General features: G+C 34.0%; 1 protein-coding gene across 1 annotated transcript in view; it reads right to left on the bottom strand.

Annotated features, from left to right (window-relative positions):
- Positions 1-20,893, bottom strand: part of LOC129235269 (ATP-binding cassette sub-family C member 5-like) — a 138,176-nt gene that overhangs the window by 77,688 nt on the left and 39,595 nt on the right. Inside the window, exons 5-9 of the mRNA XM_054868981.1 lie at positions 19,289-19,436; positions 14,638-14,871; positions 5,351-5,524; positions 1,539-1,601; positions 1,371-1,455 (exon numbers count right to left, since the gene is read on the bottom strand). Of these exons, the coding sequence (XP_054724956.1) occupies positions 1,371-1,455; positions 1,539-1,601; positions 5,351-5,524; positions 14,638-14,871; positions 19,289-19,436 (704 nt within the window). The remainder of the gene's footprint in view (positions 1-1,370; positions 1,456-1,538; positions 1,602-5,350; positions 5,525-14,637; positions 14,872-19,288; positions 19,437-20,893) is intronic.

The following is a 20,893-nucleotide window of genomic DNA, read 5'->3' as shown; positions in this document are numbered from 1 at the left end:
AATTTCTTTATTAACACACATTAATTATTATTTGTTACTTATGGAAAACTGACCACTAGTGCATCGATATCATGGAGTAGTTAGGTTAAATACTTCCAGCAAAGAAGTAATACACATACTTTTCAATGCACGAAAAGCTTCATATTCATCAGATGTTGTAAGTGGACAATCTAGTTTTATGCTGAAAATGTTCATCATTATTTGCCAATTCACATGAAATTTAAGAAGACATATTCCCCAAGATTACAATTTGTCAAAGCAAAACAGTTCGAATCAGTCTCAACATAATGAAATAGTTTCAACTTTTTTTTTTCCAATTTCAAAGACTTAATAGAATTTGATAACTCTTCTTGTGGTTGGAATTCATATGTTAGAAATCACTTTTTAACTGTGCTTGCAGCAAATCTCCAGAAAATGTTATGGATACATTGCATCCTTAATACTCAAAGATTTTCTATGGTACTTCCCTTACAGAAGAATCAGCAGATAATTCATATTTATTCATAACTTTTGCGATAGTCTCTTTTATAATAACATTTAAAGGCTTGCATAGTTTGCTTATCAAGTGGCCTAAAAAACACCAGCAGTAGTTGGTGGAAGAAACATTGGAGCTAATGACTGTAACTTTAAATCAAACGGAATATGCAAAACAAAACTCAGACTAATATTTTGCGTAAGTTTTTAATCTCCCTGCAAGAAAAGAAAGTGAAATTCAATGTTTTCCATACTTGGTTATTCATAAACAAATCATGCTCCACCTCCTCCCGAATTTGTCTTGCTAAAAAAGTTTGCAAAAGAGACGAGTGGGGGAAAATCAGACAAGAAATCAGGAGAGTATGCTAAGAGGCTAGCAATGTTCAACAGGAAGCAAATCATATTCCATCATGACACAGCAACTCCACTTTGTTTTCACCACTTGCCAAAAACATTCCACACATAAGCAGAGATATTCATTTGGATACACAACAATCCCCAGACCTTGTACCCTCCAAGTTTCACCTTTTTCTCTTTTTTTTGCCTTTTTCTTTTTGGCGGAGGGGGGAGAAGAGGAGCTCTAAAATGAAGATTTCAAAACAGCACCACACTCCTCCTCCACCTAGACATAGCAATCTTCAAAAATGATACTTAAGAATTGCCACCAAAACCACATTGACACTCAATCATAAGCAACAGTTAAAATCATATTGTACAGTAAATATTTAAAACTCCATCATTTTCCTTCACAAACACAAAACTTTAAAGTAGACCTGGTACATGCGTGTGATTTTGCTTCCTGTGATACTTATAATCCTTCACAAAAACATAATGATAGAATCATTTTTATATGCCAGCCATTAAAACAAATAATACTTTCAAATTTTAAGACGTACCTTGAATATTTTTCATTAGAAATTTTTCCCATGAATACAACTTGATTTGCTTTACATTTGTTAAGAATTCAGACATAAGAGATACCTGAAAAAAATCATGCAGTAATCACAATTATTATAAAAGACAAACAACTTTGAATGCTACAACAGCAATATGATTCAGCTTACTCTTTCATCTGTAATTTTTGCAGTCTTCTTTCTGTACTTAGCAGAAACATAAGACAGTCCAAACTGAAAAATTTAATAACATGTCAGTTTTCTGAAACTTCAAAAAAAAAAAAAAAAATCATTTTTCATTTACTTCAGTAAGCAATATCAATTTTACTCCATCAAACTGAGCAGAATCATGCACATAAAAATACAAATCAATAGTACGTACAAAAATGGTATTTTGTTATACACTGGTCTCAAAAAGTTAAGGTACAACTGTTTTTTTGTGTCTAATTTCCAAATGAATGAATGTAGAAACAAAAAATTTGGAGGATATGTGCATTAAACAGCTTTTTATTGAATGCGTCATAGAAATTTGTATAAGTGTATTGCAAAAAGGATTTATAATAAAAAAAAAAAAAAAGAAATCTTTGCCGAAAAGTCCATTCTTGAAGAAAACAGATCACAGTGTTATGTAGTAAAATGTCATAGAAACAATACAAGAATGGGTTCTAATAAGGAATGTGTCCCCCTCCTAATTTGAATGCATTGGAGCAGTCAATTTGCATGATGTTTATTACGTTGTCAGACACCAGAATAGGAAGCGAAGACCAGACACAGAGTAAGCCTTGTTCCAGCTCATGTAACGACCTTGGAGGAAGATTTAAAGCAGCAACTGTCTGCCGAGATAGTCCCAAAAATGTTCTATCAGATTCAGGCTTGGAGATCGAGATGGTCATTCTATTCGCTCCAAACCTCAAGATACTCCTTAACAATCCGAGCTCGGCGAGATCGTGCATTACCATCCATCAAAATGAAGTCATTACCAATAGCACCAACATATGGGCGGAAATATGGATCAAGGATCTCATCCCGATATCTCAGATTAGTCAGAGTTCCTGGACACATGCAGGCAGTTTGACCACCGAGCAAGATCCCTGCCGAGAAACCATGATTGCACCATCTCTATAACTGTGCCTTTTAACAGTATTGGATTTATGGTATCTAGTGCGCTGTTCCCTCTAGATCAATCGACACCCTGAATCACTCTCCACTGTAAATCTGAACTCGTTTGTACACAGCACATAAGCCCATTGCTGCTGGGTCGTCCAGGAAACATGTTCTCTTGACAAGCATAAGCGGATCCATTGCTGTTATTCATTGAGCAGAACACACACAACTGGTTGTCTTGCATAGAGACCTGCATCATGAAGACGATTTCGCACTGTAGTAGCAGAGATTCTTCTTCCTGATGCTGCAAAGTGGTTTGCAATGAGCTGCATCACAGTAGTGGTTATTCTCCTTCGGGTCGAAATAACTAGAAAACGGCCTTCTACAGATGTTGTAGCTCGTGGTCGGCCTGGAACAGGTTTTCTGGATACAGAATCTTCTGATTGGTATTGATCCCAAAGTCCCTGAACAATACTACGAGACACATTGAGACGTTTAGTAACATCAGTCTAAGACAATCCCATTTCGGTCCATCCAACTGCCTGCCACCTCAACGAATCTTGCAAACGATGTTTCTGAGACATTTTCTAAACTCTATTGACTATTGTCACCAAAACTACCAACAGCATTTGAAAATCAACACAACTTACACACACACAAAAGTATGAAAGCTTGATATTTGCATATTTTTTTCTCACTCATAAAGATATGTTCTTTTCTATAAAATAAAAGTGGCAGCTATCTTTTTTTTTTATAAATGGTTTTAAAGTTCGTTATTATCATTCATGCAAACTATGCATTTCATTGTTACTGCCATTTTTTAATGGTGAGCTTCAAAAAACATGTATCTTAACTTTTTGAGGCCAGTGTACTTCATTGAAAGACAGAAATGGATATGTTAATAAATATTGCCCATGATCAATAAAACCAGATATGAGAAAAATCACTTAATGTAAGAAAGGAATAAATACCTTTGTGCAACAATTTAACAGTAGGAAGACATGCACAAGTTAACAACTGATCGCAGACATCTATTTCAGGAATACAAAGATTTGAGCTTTAGGAAAGGCCTTTCAGGCTTTCGTTGGACTTTACATCAAAGAGCTTACATTTTTTTGCATTGAAAATCTTTTTCCTTGAAGCAGGGCCGAATTTAGCTTCATGCCGCCCCAAGGCAGATTTGAAATCTGCCGCCACCCTCCACTTAAGTGATTTATCCAAGGTCAAATTAAATACTGAAAAGCACTTATTTTCACCAGGCTTTAATTTTCACGAACCGGTTGTAATAGAGGAAATTTAAAACTCGCGAAATATTTCAACTTCATGCAAACAGCATTTAAATTGACAAAAACAAAATTTAGTTCATTTTTTCATTTACAAAGTAAATACACAAAATATACTGAGAAAAAAACACACCGTAATTTCAAAATCATTTGGTTCACTTACTTTTTTTTTCAATATTCAAATACATTTACATTAAAACTATCAAACCCGTGGCGTTTTAAAGCGACATCTTTCATAAATAATATATTAAAAATTAACGAAATATTTCGATTATTTTTACAAATAAGTGGTTTCTACAAATTAAATAGGCTGAACAGTATTTAAGCTTTTCTGAAAGGAGTAGGTTTTAACTAACCTGCTGAGTGGAAGTAATAATCCCCAAGTAATGTTTTGTGATGAACACTCCTAAAGATATAAAGGAATCATTCATCCAGTGCTGCACTCTTTTTAAGAGAAACCAGATGTTATGTCTGTTGAGTTAAGGGGAAATTTTTTTTGGAAAGTACAGATCAAAGATGTACTCTGTCCCTGCCACAACCCAAAACTGAAACTGATTACCAATTACCGGAAGTCTGTCACACCGCATTTCTGTGGTTTCGACAATTACGGTTAATTAGTTAGGATCAGTTATGTCGCTGTTTTGGGGAAAATTGAAAGAGAACTGATGCTTAATTTTGAAGAATAAAAATCTAAAAAATGAGATTGAAGCAAAATTTGCCGCCCTAGACGGCTGCCTACTCTGCCTATTGGGAAATTGGACTCTGCCTTGAAGCCCCAAAACACATATCTGCAATCAGTTGTAATTTGTGCATTTTTAATGTAACTTTCCTACTCTTACTATAAATCACTTTATGTGCCAAAAATAACTTGACATGAAAGCAAAATAATGCAATTTCATTATTAAAGTTATTTGCAAAATAACCTTTTTTAAAATAAAATTGTTTCAAAGAATTTATTATTTTTATTTTTTAGTGCTTCAGATAGTTTATGCTTCCTCATTTACTAACATATTAACTGTAATATCAAAATAAGCAAGCAATTTAACTTTAATGCATATGACAATGGCGGGAAGATATATAGTTAAACGTAGATAGAGAGAAAAATTAAATAATACTGCGTGGTCAAAGATAAGAAACAATTTTACCAATGTTTAAAATGTGATAACGTTTTAGAGCACCTTAAAAATTGTTTGAATCTTCTCTTCCATTGTCAGAATTTTGACTACGACTCAGTTTTCAGTTTCAAACTATCTGGATCAACAAACATTCATTGAATAAGTCAATATTATTCATGGAATAGTTTAAACTTTCATTCACTCTCTTCGAAATCAAACCAAATAATTTCAGTTCAACAAGAATAGGTCTTATTATTATTCTTTTTTTAAATTAAGTCCATGCCAGTAAATTCTAAAAACCCAGGACAACACCCCAAATCATGGACTGTTTGAGTTAATCCCAGAATATGGTAGCATACCAATGAGGGTTCTGATTCTGCACCTTAAAAATTAAATAACCTATGACCATTATAAATATTGGAAAGTTTAGTTAAAATGAAAATTTTTATGAAAAAGAGGCATAAGAGAAAATAAAGTTTACCTGCAAAAAATACATAATACAGAACACAGCAACACCTATGAAGGAAAATGGTCCCAGAAGATACCAGGAATAAATTAGTGCTCCAACGATAACAAATGGACCACCAATAACCAAAGGGATGCTGTTCACAAACATAAATACTTTTCGACAGTCATTTGAAAACAAGTTGATTAACTGGAAAAAAAAAAGCATGTAGTATCAATATCAGTTCTTAAATACAATAATGAATTCAGTACAATAAAGCAATGTATGTTAACTTGAAACTGATTCATACCATTGCTAACTAACAAAAGTTAGTGCAGGTAAAATAAAACACGCAGACTATACGGGATTTCACAAGGTTTATAATTTTATAATGGATACAGCTGATAAAATACAGTTAGTAATTCTACTAATTTTCTAAGGAGGTAAAAAAAATTTTTCCTTGCTTTTTTTCTTTTCTTTCTTTCTTTTTTTTTTTTTTTTTTTTTTTTTTTTTTTTTTTTTTTTTTGTAGTGATTCTGATGTTCCCACATTTTGTCAGTTTTGGACGAAAAGGCCTGTACCAAATTCACTCAGAGAAAATGAATAACAAGCATTTGGCCTAGACAAACCAAACTGCAATGCAATAGTCAATCAGTTTATGCCTAAAAATGAAAAAAAGACAAAACTAATTGAAAACTTTATACATTATTAAAAAATAATGTGTATATGTATATATATATATATCTAAAAATATAAAAATCTTCTGTGCGGACCTTTGTCACCATAAGGCTTTTAAACGGCTGGACCGATTTTGATCAAATTTTTTGGTTGTAATGAAGTTGTGGCAAGCATGGTTTCGAAGCGTGATGGATCAAATCGGAAACATTTTTGTTAATTAATTAATTAATTTAAACATTGGATGGTTATATCTCCCAAATGATTATTTATTTTAACCTATTGTTGAGCGAGAATTGAAATAAATATTTAACCTGTTGCCAAAGAACAATAAGAAAGCCAGCTCTGCTTTCTGTAGTGAATTAATGATTAATATTTATTTTAGCCTACTGTTGAGCGTGAACAGAAGTAAATATTTAAACCAGTGCCAAAGGATAATAAAACATTCAGCTCTGCCTTTCCTACTATTATTGTGATATGCCTTTCTGTAGAAACATTTTGGTTCTTTTAAAAGGGGCATGTATTAAGCATGTTGGCAACATATAGAGGACTAATCAGGACTAAACAAATCACGTAACATGTGATTCAAAATAGCATTGATTTGAATTGTCAGTTTTAATCAGTCTTTATTTGATGCTATGCATCAAAAAAACTATTAGACGGCTCTTTGAAAAGCTTACAGCTGAAATTAAAGCCGTAAGTTGGTAAAATTTATTATAACATTCCTGAAATTAATCCTGAATAATTATCGTTTTAAATAAATTTAAAAGCATTATTAAGCAGTAACTTTTGTAGTTGATCAATTTTGATCTGTCTTGAATTGTCATTAATTTATAGTTACCTCAAATTTGATGGTTAAATCAAGCTACTTGCTTCGTTGCTTGGTATTAGAACATTTTTTCCTGTTCTGAAAATGCGCACTTATTGAGAATATTGTACTTTTACTCATTGAAATAACGTTTTAAATTGTAATTTGTAGGATGCAGTATTTTAAGTGAATATTTAACGTGATTTTTCATAAGCAAACTAATCTACAAATTTGAATTTGCAGTTCTCATTTGATACATAAAAACGTATGGAGTATTAGACCTCTGATTGAAAATTAAACCTTAAGTTTGTACGAAGTATTAAACAGTTAGATGAAAATAAAATATTAGTTTGCAAAATTTATTGCAATATATTTATAAAATAAAAATGTACTTTCTTTTACGATCATAATAACTACTGCTAAATTATTATGGTTTGCAATTTATTTTATAAATTACAGTTATACTTTTTATAATTAGTTGAGAAGTTCCTTAAATTGAAGTAGGCACTTCTTTGGAATGGCTTAAAGTGAAAATTAGCTGTGATTTTAAGTCAAATTTATAATGTACAGCAAAGTATTTATTTTAAGTTCCGATTTTTCCATTTAGGTTTATGTATATCAGCCACACCGCTTATAACTATTTAATCAACTCATTAAAATAATAAACTGATAAAATAATAGCTGATGAATAATAAAGTAATGAACTTATAATCGCCATACTAATAGTCATAATAATTAAGTTTAAGCTTAACTTACTGATATTTACGTTCTGTGTATTTATAACAGAACAAAGCCACGTCTTCGTGCAAGAGCAAGAAATATTGATCGATGCTTACAGCGTTCAAAAATAATCCATAACCAACGGCATAACAGAATGGCAGAAGATCGAGTGACGGACAACACAAATGTGAGAGACCAGATTACCAACACACGTGCAACTGCAAGTCGAGAACTGCGCAATGAACGTCTTCAAACTAATGCTTTGAGACAAAGAGGGGCACGCCAACGAGTCATCGATGCGAACAGAACACATAATTGACAGCGCATGCAGGAGAGTCGCACATTGACACGTGCATCACTTCATCGCCTTGCGTTCGAATATGACCCTGAAATAGAATATTCGTCATTTTCACTTATTACCATCGGCAATATGGACAAAGAATGCCAATACTGCCATGCATTTAAATACAAAGGTGAATCGGCCGGTCTTTGCTGCGCGTCAGGGAAAGTTTCACTTTCACCATTAAATTCACCACCAGAACCATTGAAAACACTATTGGCTGGAGGCACATCTCAATCGAAATTGTTTGTGCGAAAAATTCGTAAGTTCAATTCTTGCTTTCAAATGTCATCATTTGGAGCAACAAAAGTTGTTCAGAATGAGGATGGTCGTCATTTTGAATCAACATTTAAAATTCCAGGTCAAGTGTATCATCGAATTGGTTCTTTATTCTCAACGCCGGATACCGATCCAAAATTTCTGCAAATCTACTTCATAGGCAACGAGGAACATCAAATTAACGCACGCTGCCAATACAACCACATCGAGCAGATGGAGGAGCGAGAAATAGTGACAACTTTGGAAACGTTTTTGAACAATCATAACCAGTTAGTCCAGCTATTCAAGACTGTTTCTAATAGATTGCAAAAGGATGATTACGTAGTTGTCATTAAAGCCGACAAAGTACCATATGGAGAGCATGCATGGTAGATACAATATTCCTACGGTTAATGAAGTTGCAGTTGTTATGGTGGGCGACCCATCTGAACGTAGAGACATACGAATACAACGCAGGGATAACACCATACAGATAATTCAAGACACTCATCGTTCTTACGATGCTTTACAGTATCCATTAATGTTTTGGGAAGGAGAAGATGGATACCATTTAAACATTAAACAAAGAAATCCAGAGACAGGTATGAAATAAATACTGTTTTATTTTTCTTCTTTTCGTAAAAATTACTTTAAAAAAAATCGTATACTTAGTTTTCTTTTGCAGGTGCAGAAATTAGCAAAAAAATTAGCGCTATGAACTTCTACGCATATCGATTGATGATCCGATCCAATGAAGATAACAACATTCTCCGATGCCGCCAGCTATTTCATCAATACATTGTTGATATGTTTGCAAAAATTGAAAGTGAGCGATTACGGTACATCAAGTTTAATCAAACAAAGCTGCGCTCTGAGGAGTACATACATTTACAATGATGCTATTGTCAGTAATGTTGATGAAACAACGGATATCAGAAACATCGGTACTGCATATATTCTTCCATCATCATATATTGGTAGTCTGTGTCATATGCAAGAATATATTCAAGACGCCATGACTTTCGTACGTACATACGGCCGACCAGATCTATTCGTAACATTCACCTGCAACCCAAAATGGGACGAAATTAAAATTTTGTTATTGCCAGGTCAAACAGCTATTCATCGCCATGATATCACTGCACGTGTGTTCAAGCAAAAATTAAAATCATTGATGAACTTGGTTACACATCATTCTGTATTCGGCGAAACGCATTGCTGGCTATTTTCTGTTGAGTGGCAGAAACGAGGTTTGCCACATGCGCACATTTTGATTTGGTTGGTCAATAAAGTGCGAGCAGAAGAAATAAACAAAATTATTTCAGCAGAAATTCTGGATTTGAATATTGATCTAGAGCTATTTGACATTGTTACCACTAACATGATTGTTAGGCATAAATGCCTGTTAATAACAACAGTAAATAATCCTATCTCATCACCTCACAACACCAATAGTAAAAGAATGGTTTTCCTTACTTATAATGTATTACCAATCATTCTGCATGACTGGGGTAAAAGAATCTTATCAGCACTCATTCACATTGGTCGAATCGACCGAATGTTTGTTTCACTTTCGTCCACCCTTGGCGGGAACTCCGTTGTGGATGACGTCATAGAAAGCTTCTAGAAGAAATCTGATGGCACGTGTGCTTAACGATAGCAGTGATGTGTCCGTTCACGTGACTCGGATATGCTAATGACCCGTGGGGATATTTAAACTGCTCGCGGCTTTAGTTCTCTCTCTTTTTGATCATCTCTCGTCGTGGTAGGCGGTCGCTCGTTCGGCATTCGAACTTGCTTGTTCGTGCCGTTCGCACTTTATTAGAAATGATTAGCTGGACTTAGCTTATTTTCCAATGGGTCTACTTCATCAAAGTTTTTAGTCAATAGTCATTCAGTTTGCGTTGCACTGTTAGTTTTCTCATGCAGAAGTAGCATGTAAAGAGATTATGTTGTTAGCATTTATTTTTATCATTTACAGCATGTTTTTAACCATTTACATTATCGTTTAAATAAACTTCATGAAAGTTAGAAATAGTTTGTCAAGTTCTTATTTCCGAACTCACTCTGCTAGTATCAAAGAAACATTGGGGAGATATTATTAAATTAGAAATTCTCCCCAACAATGATCCATGGTCCCTGCGGTACTCTAAACATGATGGCGCCATGTATGGACAGTGGGAAATGTACGAAACGTTTTCCAAAACCATGTGTGAACGATACTATCACAAATATCGATGGTTATCCATCGTACCGTCGTAGAGACATTGACAATGGTGGCAAATCCTTTCAATTGCGCATGTCAAACGGCTCAAGTGTTGATATTGATAATCGCTGGGTGGTTCCGTATTTACCATTGCTGTGCAAAACGTATAAAGCGCACATAAACGTCGAGTTATGCAGTTCCGTCAAGTCCATAAAATACATTTGCAAATACGTTCATAAAGGATGTGATAAGGCTATATTTGCTGTTCAAAATGTGAATGATAATGACGAAATAACACGTTATCAAATGGATCGATACGTTAGCAGCAATGAAGCAATTTGGCGCATTTTTACTTTTCCCATACATGAAAGAGATCCCGCTGTTATACATTTGGCCGTGCATCTCGAAAATGAACAGCGTGTTTATTTCACGGAACAGACTGCTCTACAATGAGCATTAACTGCCCCCAAAACCACGCTAACTGAATTTTTCACACTATGCAGTCATCAAGACATTTTCGGTCAATTCGCAAAGACACTAATGTATACTGATGTTCCACGATTTTTCACATGGAACAAGCAATCAAAGAATTGGGAAACAAGAAAAAGAGGCGTTCCAGTCGAAGGACATGTTGGCATACTTATGGCAAATACTTTAGGCAGATTATACACAATCCATCCAAAACAACGCGAATGCTTTTTTCTGCGTTTATTATTTATTGATCAACGTTTGTGGACCGACATCATTTCAGTATTTACGGACAGTCAGTGGCATTTTGTACGACACGTATTTCAATGCGTGTCGCGAATTGCATTTACTGGAAGATGATAATCATTGGAATCTCACACTTGCAGATGCAGTACTCTGGTCCTCTCCTTACCAAATTCGTCAATTATTCGCTATAATATTGACATGTTTTCCATCTGAAGCTTCTGTCCTCTGGGATAAATATAAAGATTCAATGAGTGAAGACATTCTACATCGCAATCAGATTGCCAATCAAAACCCCAATATCTATTTTTCGCCAGAAATATATAACAAGGTGTTAATTAAAAATAAAATTGAGGATATTTGTATCCTCATTTTGAATATGCCACTCATTCATTTTGGCATGCCATCGCCTATCCGTCCAGTAGCAGAAACACTTAACAGCGATGTTCAGCGCGAACAACAGTTCGATACAGCATCTTTGGCTACTTTTGTTGCTAATAATGAGCAGCTGCTCACTGCTGAACAAAAAAGCATATATGATCAGATTAATTTGTCAATTGTTGAACAACAAGGTGGATTCTTTTTTTTTTTGGACGCACCAGGTGGCACTGGAAAAACATTCCTTATCTCACTGATACTTGCGCGCATTCGCTCACAAAATCATATTGCATTGGCAATTGCTTCATCGCACATTGCTGCGACCTTGCTTGATGGTGGGCGCACTGCGCACTCAGCACTGAAGTTGCCACTGAACATTCACACGAATCCAGATGCAATGTGTAACATAAAGAAGAATTCAGGCATGGCTGAAATTCTGAGAAAATGCAAAATAATTATCTGGGATGAATGTACTATGGCCCATAAGCATTCACTCAAAGCTCTCGATAGAACCCTTAAAGATCTCAATAGTAATTCCAGACTGTTCGGTGGTGCTCTTTTACTGCTGTCCGGTGATTTCAGACAGACATTGCCAGTCATTCCATGTGCGACATATGCAGACGAAATCAATGCATGTGTCAAAGAATCATACCTGTGGCGAAGTGTCACTAAATTACACCTTACCACAAATATGCGGGTTCTGCTTCAAAATGACCCATTGGCAGCAGCATTCTCTGGACAATTACTCGACATTGGCAATGGAAAAACTCAACTACATGAAAATACACAATACATTACACTCCCCGACAATTTTTGTAACATAGTGGCTACCAGAGATGCTTTAATTGAAAGTATATTTCCAAATTTACAATCAAATCACACTAATCACGAGTGGCTACGTGAGCGCGCTATTTTGGCTGCAAAAAAAAATGGATGTCGACGAAATTAATTTTAAGATACAGCAGTCATTGCCTGGTAATGAAATGCTATTCAAATCGGTTAACACTGTTGTCGATCCCGAAGAAGTGGTAAACTATCCTGTTGAGTTCTTAAATTCACTGGATTTACCAGGAATGCCACCACATAACCTTCGGTTAAAAATTGGTTCTCCAGTCATTTTACTTTGAAATTTAAATGCGCCAAAGCTGTGCAACGGCACGCAATTAGTCATAAAAAAAATCATGAGAAATGTTCTTGAAGCTACCATCTTAAACGGCAAGTTTCACGGTGAAGATGTTCTTTTGCCGCGGATTTCATTAATCCCTTCAGACTCGCTGATTCCATTTAGACGCTTGCAATTTCCAATTCGCTTAGCATTTGCAATGACCATTAATAAGTCGCAAGGTCAAACTATGACAATTTGCGGACTGGATCTGGAAAATCAATGCTTTTCGCACGGTCAACTGTATGTTGCACTTTCGAGGGTTGGTAGACCATCAAGTTTGTTCGTTTATAATCCTCAAGGATTAACTAAAAATATTGTTCATCAAGTAGCAATTAAATAAAGAATATATAAAAAAAATAAATAAATAACGGACTTCAAGCCAGCATCTGGAAATTGCTCGAAAGAGTAAAAAATAGTTTTGTTCTTTGAACACCACCAATACTATTTTTAAAATATAGGGTACTAAACGATAGGTTAAATGCTGTCCCATCATATTTCGTTTTTATTTTTCAGAAAAACCGCTCGACAGTAAGAACGAAACCTTTATACCAATACATAAATATGTTGTTATAAATTTAATGTATTCGAATACTGTTGAAAAACATGGGTCCATTAACATTTGCATTTGATTGCATTTGTAATTGAAATATAACTACGTATGGTTTTATCTATTACTTTTGCGGTAACTTCAAAAATTATGTTCGAAAGTAATATCGATGTTGTTTAAAGAATAAAATTATTTTTTACTTTTTAAAGCTATTTCCAGGCGAAGTTTTGAAGTCGGGTTTTTTTTTTTCGTCTTTTGCTCTTTCAAAATAATTTGTATTTCATTCTTTTTAGTGTTTGAAAGTATTTTAGAAATAGTATGATGTGATCAACACGAAACTTCACATTACTCTTTATTTAAATTCTATACGTTAACAAAAAAACAAAAAAAAACAATGCGTCTAAAATTTTAACTGATTGACACTGAAAACTAATCCTTGCTTCTCTCTGAGATTTTGCTCTCTCTCTCTATTTACTGGATATAATTTATATGGCAGAACAACGTTTGCCGGGTCAGCTAGTATATATATATATATATATATATATATATATATATATATATATAAATGAACAAATAAAAGTAGAAAAGAGAAAAAATAATAATAATGAATATACACAATGCCTTCTGCTTTTAAATATTATTATTATTATTATTATTTTTATTTATTTATTTCTTTTTGATATAATTTTTGTGAATTTTTTTCTTTGACCAGCTGGTAAATGATTATTTCCACACCAGACATTTGTATATTCATTACATTCTCTCCCCATTTTTTATCTTTTCAAAATTTGGCTGCTGCTTAAAAGTAAGCATTTTTTTTTTTTTTTTTTTTTTTTGGATTTTGTAGTGCATTTGCCTAACTATCTATTTGATGTTGCTTTGTAGTTCTTAATACTTTGAGATTTTCAATGCTGATGAGTTCAATCTCAAAGCAGCCTTTCTTTTTCTTTGGCTTTGTTTGCATTTTTTTTATTCCTCCCCCTTTTTTTTTTTGCCTTTTTAAAAATGTTTAATTTCTTTTTTTGTTACTTGTCATTATCAATCTCTCTCTCTCTCTCTCTCTCTCTATATATATATATATATATATATATATATATATATATATATATAACATTTGCAAAGAATTTTTCATAGCAAAGAAAAAAAAATCTTTATTATTTCCTTATGCAAAAAAAAAAAAATATTCATGAAAAATATTTTCTTCAAATTTCAAAATTAGCTTCTAATTTGAACACTCTTGGATGAATCTCGGCAGGTGTTACAATGAAACCTGTGTAAGTTGACCACCTGCAGTGCAGTACTTTGGAGCTTAACTTAAACATGTGGTCAAATTATAGAAGCAGTTTTATTTGGAGGCTCATTTGGTGCCATTTTGGATCTCTTTCGAGACCTTAATGTCATGAGGCTCCATGGCAATTACAATGTAGCGGTGATATGTGTGCAAAAAATTATATGTCATGAATGATGGTGATTTTAGATAACATTTCCTTAACAACGAATAGAATGTGCACTTACCTGCCCAGTTGAAACATTGGATATGCAGCGTACACTAGTTATCTTCTTATAAAGCAATGCTTTCACAGCAGACGAAGCTCGTATGGCAGTTCGTATATTGATTGCATACATTAATGCATAACACATAATTCTGACAATTTCACATAACAAAAGGCCAAGCATCCAAGTAATGCCCATTATTTCTTCTTCACCTGGAGTCTGTATATATTCCAGAAGAAGCTTCATAAAGATAACCTGCAAACATAGTATAAATTTAAATTTAAGATGTTGAATTTATACCAAGTTTTTGCCATAAATAAAGGTTAAAACTGCTGGTGAAAAAACACACAGGGAGGGAAGGGGCCCCTGACTTTCAGTGGTGTAGAAATCCAGTAGGCAGTTAGGAACCCTGCCGATCTTTTGCAGGAGGGCAAAAAATTTATAGATCTGGGCCTGCTAAGCTTACCACAAAATGAAAAAGGTTTGTAATTTGAGAGGCAAATCTTAAGGATATAATGTAATATTCTGATGAGATGACTGCATATCAATTCTTGCCATGCCTTAAACACCCTCTGCTCTTAATTCTATGGTTGTAATTCTGATGATGATATGATTTTTTGAGAAGTTTTATTAATAAGTTGGGCAGAAACTGAATACTTTTTTCTGAAAAATGACAGTATATATATTTTTTTCTAATGCTAAAACCAGGGATAAAAACAGCCCGAACTCAAAAAAGAGGAAAAATTGCAAGTCTTAAAATTTGAATATATATATACAGGGTTTGTCCGGAAAGAGTAATGGGACTGATTTTCTTCTGCCGCGACTGTACTTCGGAGTGTGCACGTGCCGACTGGATTCGCTAGAGGGTGTTCCTAGCTAACGAACGAGCGGCTAGTCGGTTTTCTCCGAGCACCTGGAGAGTCAAGACAGGCATTTTTGCGCGACGTGTTTCTGTGAGAGGTGCAAGTCAAAAATGCAGCGTTCGTTAGAGCAGAGATACGCGATTAAATTCTGTGTGAAACTCGGTAAATCTGCGACAGAGACGTTTGATATAACCAAGCAGACTTACCCAGATGTTGCTTCAGTAAAAAGTGGTGTGTTTCGGAGGCACCAGGCCTTTTTGGCGGGCCGGGAAGAGGTCGCCGATGAAGACCGTGCTGGAAGACCGACTAACACCGACAATGTGACTGGTGTGTGCAAAGTTTTGAACTCAGACCGTCAATTAAGTATTCGTTTAATTGCCCAAATGTTAAATTTACCAAAATCTGGTTCATGACATTGTGACGGTGCATTTGAACATGCGCAATGTGTGCGTGAAATTGGAGAACAGCTACCTGACCAAGGTCGGCATCCCAACTTCCACAGTCGCCCTACAGCCCAGATATGGCCCCCCCTCCCCCGGACTTTTTTTTGTTTCCCCGCCTGAAAAGACCGATGAAAGGCAAGCATTTTGAGACAACAGAGGGGTTCCAAGCAGCATGCACCGCAGCGCTCAAGGCTATTCCGGAGAATGCCTACCGTGATGCCTTCAATGCTTGGAAATCGCACTGGCAGGCTTGCATTGACGCAGAAGGAGCCTATTTTAAAAGTTTTTAAAGAATTGTAACAATTGGCTCAATAAATTTTTTTTAATTGACTCAAACCTATTGCTTTCCAGACAAACACTGTATATATATATATATTTTTTACATTACACAAAATTATATTGATACTACACTGTCTTTTAAATATTAATAGATTTTTTTTTTTTTTTACTACTAGTAGAAATGCTAACAAATGAATGAATAAAATAAGCTTGCATTATTTACCACTTTCAATTTCCCATAGCCCACAAATCAGGGGAAATTAAAACTTTATAATGTGTTATCTAATGTTATGAAACTTCCATATAATTAAACACTTAATACAAGCTGAATCATTGGACACCATAATTACACAGGACTGAAAACAGCCCAAAGTCAAAAAAGAGGAAAATTGTGCAGCTTAAAATTTGGATTTTTTTTTTTTAAATATTACGCAAAACTATACATATATATTGATATTGTGCTGTCTTTTAAATATTAATAGAAAAAAGTTGTTTATTCTTTTTTTACTTGTAAAAATGCTAGCATAGAAAAAAAAAGCTTGAATTTATTTAAGATTTTAACAGATATTTCAATTTGTTTTATCATTTTCAATTTCCCACAGCCCACAAATTAGATAAAATTAAAACTGTATAATGCGACGTCAAATGCTATAAAACTTCTATATAGTTAAGTACGCAATAAAAGCTAAATTTTAACCATAATTAGACACCATAATTACAAAATGACATTATCAGTGCTGCCATCCTGGGAGAAATAATTTGAGGAGCATCTGTGGTGATTTTTAGATGCATTTTGAAGTTTTGTAGAGCACCTGGGTATATTGCTTAGAAATCAATTTAAAAAAAAAAAAAAAAAACTAAAACCAATCTAAAAATGTTTTTGATTGAGCTTTGACGGTCATTTTAAGCATTAACATAAAAATAATTACTTTAAAATTGATAAACCAGCTTTAAACACTATGTCATGCTAGGAGAGTATATGCATCTTTAATTTCTAATACTTACATGCATAACATAATAATATAGCACAATATAATTAAAATAAATTAGAATTCAGTAAAATCTTCAAGAGCTATATATCTGGTAAGCATTAAAACTAAATCTGACAAATGATGTTGGTTTGAATGGACGTGGCAGTCTTCAGAGAAAAAAATATATAAGAAGGGTTGAAAACAATAGTCTACAAAAAGGTACTAATGTCTAGGCAGTAGAATGGCATAGCAGATAAAAATGTGAGAGTGTTAAAAAAGCAGATGCAATTGAAATTCAAAAGCTACATCTAATGATTGCGCGGTCACTCTACAGCATTTCCCCACCAACAGCAAGTTACTTCCTTCTTTCTACCCAAGAAAGAACAATTGCCTCAGCAAAAATCCTGCTGGGAAGGTCGGGGAAGAAGGGCGGTGAGGGGGCATTTGTGCGATCGCTTGAAAGTGACTGTGAAATGGGTGTGACAAAACAATAAACGTACAAGTCTTCAGCAAAAATTAAAATACAAGACGGGTTGAAAATAATAGTCTACAAAAAGTCGTAAAGGTCTGAGTGGTGGGATGGCATAGTAGACAGAAATGAGGGAGTGTTATGGAAGTGGATGCAATCGGATTTCGAAAATGCGTAAACGTTGACGATTGCTACGTCATTCTCAAGCCTTTCCCTCTCCCCACTCAGGAAACTAAGTTCCTCTTTTCTTTCTATCTTAGAAAGAAAATGTGAGTCAGCAAAAATCAAAGCGGGGGGGGGGGGGGAATCGACCGGACTCAGCCAGGAGATGGAAAAAATACAGAAAAAAAAGACAAATCACGAATTTGTCGAAGATTTTCATCCCTGGAATCGACAATGTAAACGATACTGTACCGTTATTGTTTAACAACGAGATTTTCCTATATTGATTTCGCGCCGTTGTGACGATATCGTATGTACGCGGCATTATGACCATTCCCGCTTTTTTGTATCGTAAACATCATATCGTCATCGTTTAGCCAACAGTTCTGATATCTTCCTATATCGTTTCACGTTGTCTCAAAATCACGCGACTAATATATGCTGTTTTTGAAAATTGTTTTTTTAAACCTAAAAACCATGGAAATAAAAGAAAAAATACAAAAAGCGGAAAATTGCTGATCCGAGGAAGAAATTCATCCCTGTAAAACCCTAATAAATAAAATGCTGCTCATAGTTATGGCAGGTGTCATTCAGGATTAGGGTACATTTTTTAAATCGTAAAAAAATAATCACACAACATTTAAAAAATGTCCATAAATTCTATGAAACAGAAAGAATGGACAATACAAATTTCTCAAAGGAAAATTATTTCTACTTTATTAATGGCTGCCCATCTTGAACATACTCTTTACATTGCTCCATATGTGACCTTCACTTGAAAATTTTCAAGACTGAACATGTAATTTCGCCCAATGATTTTTAAATTTAAATTTACATTTGTGTTGTATTTTATATTAATTTGTGAGAGGAAATAAAATTGAAAAATTGTAAGGCATATGATTTACTTTTTCCTGGACCTCAATGAAAATTTTATAACAGTATCCGAATCCCACTTGAAATTACTTGCAGTCCCTGGGTTAGATCTCTTTTCGGAGAAGTACTATCAGTGTCAGGCTGCCGTAATTTATTGTCGGTATGTTTTTCAACCATAAAACTAAAAAAAGAGTTAACACTAGTCAACTCATCAGTTGGTTTTAAGGCTTTGAAATGTGCCTTAATGATTTATCTTTATACAATAATTATTGTTTTTATTTTTAATTGTTTACAGCTCAATAAATGAGTTGTCATTAAAAGAAGTCATTGCTTGTTTTTAATCATTGAAATACTCATAGTCCCAACTTCATCAAGGATTAGGATTAGGTACAACTGAACAGTGATAGACCGAAGTTTAATTTGACTTATAATTGTATCTCTACTTATTAGATACACTGAATACATACTGATTTCTCCATTGAATAAGCAGGAAATAATTTTCATAAATATTATATTCTATACAGCTTAGGTTTCCTTAAAGAGATACCTGTCACTTACAAATTGAAAAGCACTTCACTAAAACTTATCGCTGTAAAATAAAATAATACCTACTGGACCAATGAAGCCACATGCAACGCAAAGAAGGTATATGAAACAACATATAAGGTAACGTGTCCTCATGAAGCAAAAGAGTGCATGATAAAGAGAAGCTTTTTGTAACCCGCGCTCTTTTATTTCTCGATTCCAAATTGTTGAAAATCTGAAAATAAAGATTTTTTTTTTAAACTAAATTGTAATTATAATCATGAATGCTACAACAATAAATGATATCTTTTATATGAAAATCAATGACTAAGATTGCATAAAGAAGATAACTCCAGGATAGGTAACTTTTCTGGGGGCAAAAACACATGCAAGGTTTATAACACTTTGTGTAGTTTAGTGGGTTTTAATACAATGAAATTCTCTATTTGTAGGCAACATTTGGAGTTACTTGTTTGTAGGCTGATGCAGGTTTAAAGCAACACAGTTAAAGAAGGGGGGTGGGGAGACTTATTTTTGACAATGTGTGGAGTTAGCTTCTACAGTCTACGCTAGGGGTGAGACATTGATGTCGATGTTCTGGAAACATCGATGTTTTACTTTCGATGTTTTTGGACTATCGATGTTTTGTTTTCGATGTTGATGTTTTTGTATTTTAATCAAAAACTATCATAAAATTTGCTCTAATTTTCTGGCTAGATAATTAAGTTTACTTATGGAGTTGCCCAAAAAAAATCTTTTTTTTTCCACCCATTTTATAAGATCATTTTTTCTGTGTAGAGGATGACTTTTGGGATGATCACTACAAGATAGTAGAAGATTAACTAGAGAGTGAGGAAGAGGTCAAAGCTATTGGAAGAACCTGACACTGGTAGTCCGGTGCCAGAACTTGCTGTCTATTTCAAGGCTCCAGTTATTAAACTATAGGAAAATCGTATATGTTACTACGGTGAAAATTATAACTTTAAAAACTCAGAGTTGGTAAAAGTTGCTTTAAAGTATTTGAGAGTGATGGCAACTTCTGTTCCATCGGAAAGAGATGTTTCTCTGACTGGTGGAATAGCCTGCGAAAAGAGAAATGCTCTTCTGGGGAACAAAGTAAACAAATTTTGTTTTCTCCAAACTGTCAACACCAGTATTTGTGGTTACTTATTGATTTCCCTCAACAAGTCATCCCTCTATTACTTACAATTTGTGTTTAATTGTTAACGAACTGTACAACACATATTTCTTGCTCTTAATAATAATTGTTAGAATTAATATTGTATTTTTAAAACAATTAGCACAACTTTTTCTCATCATTCAACTGATGGTAAGTGCTACAATACATTTTTTCTTATGTTCTTTGTTTATATAAATTACTTTTAGTTTCATTCAATTTGAAAATATTTCTTTATTACTATAACTAGTTTGAATAATAGTTCATATTAATTGGAGCTTACCTCTTACCTTATAATCAATTTTTGTCCTACTATAATACCAAGATGTTGCGAAATTATTCTTATTAAATTATATTCATGATTTGAGGTTCAGTATTTTCAATATATTCATCGGAGACGTAATCTTTTGTATTGCTTAAATTAGTGTAGTATATTCAAAAATGTATGTTATACATTGATAAAAAGATTGATGTTTTCAAACATCGATGTTTTTTGGTTCGATGTATCAATACCA

This window comes from Uloborus diversus, chromosome 2 (genome assembly GCF_026930045.1).
Source record: "Uloborus diversus isolate 005 chromosome 2, Udiv.v.3.1, whole genome shotgun sequence".
Taxonomy (NCBI): domain Eukaryota; kingdom Metazoa; phylum Arthropoda; class Arachnida; order Araneae; family Uloboridae; genus Uloborus; species Uloborus diversus.
Note: the sequence above shows the minus strand (reverse complement) of the source record. Positions and strands in the feature narration are given on the sequence as shown.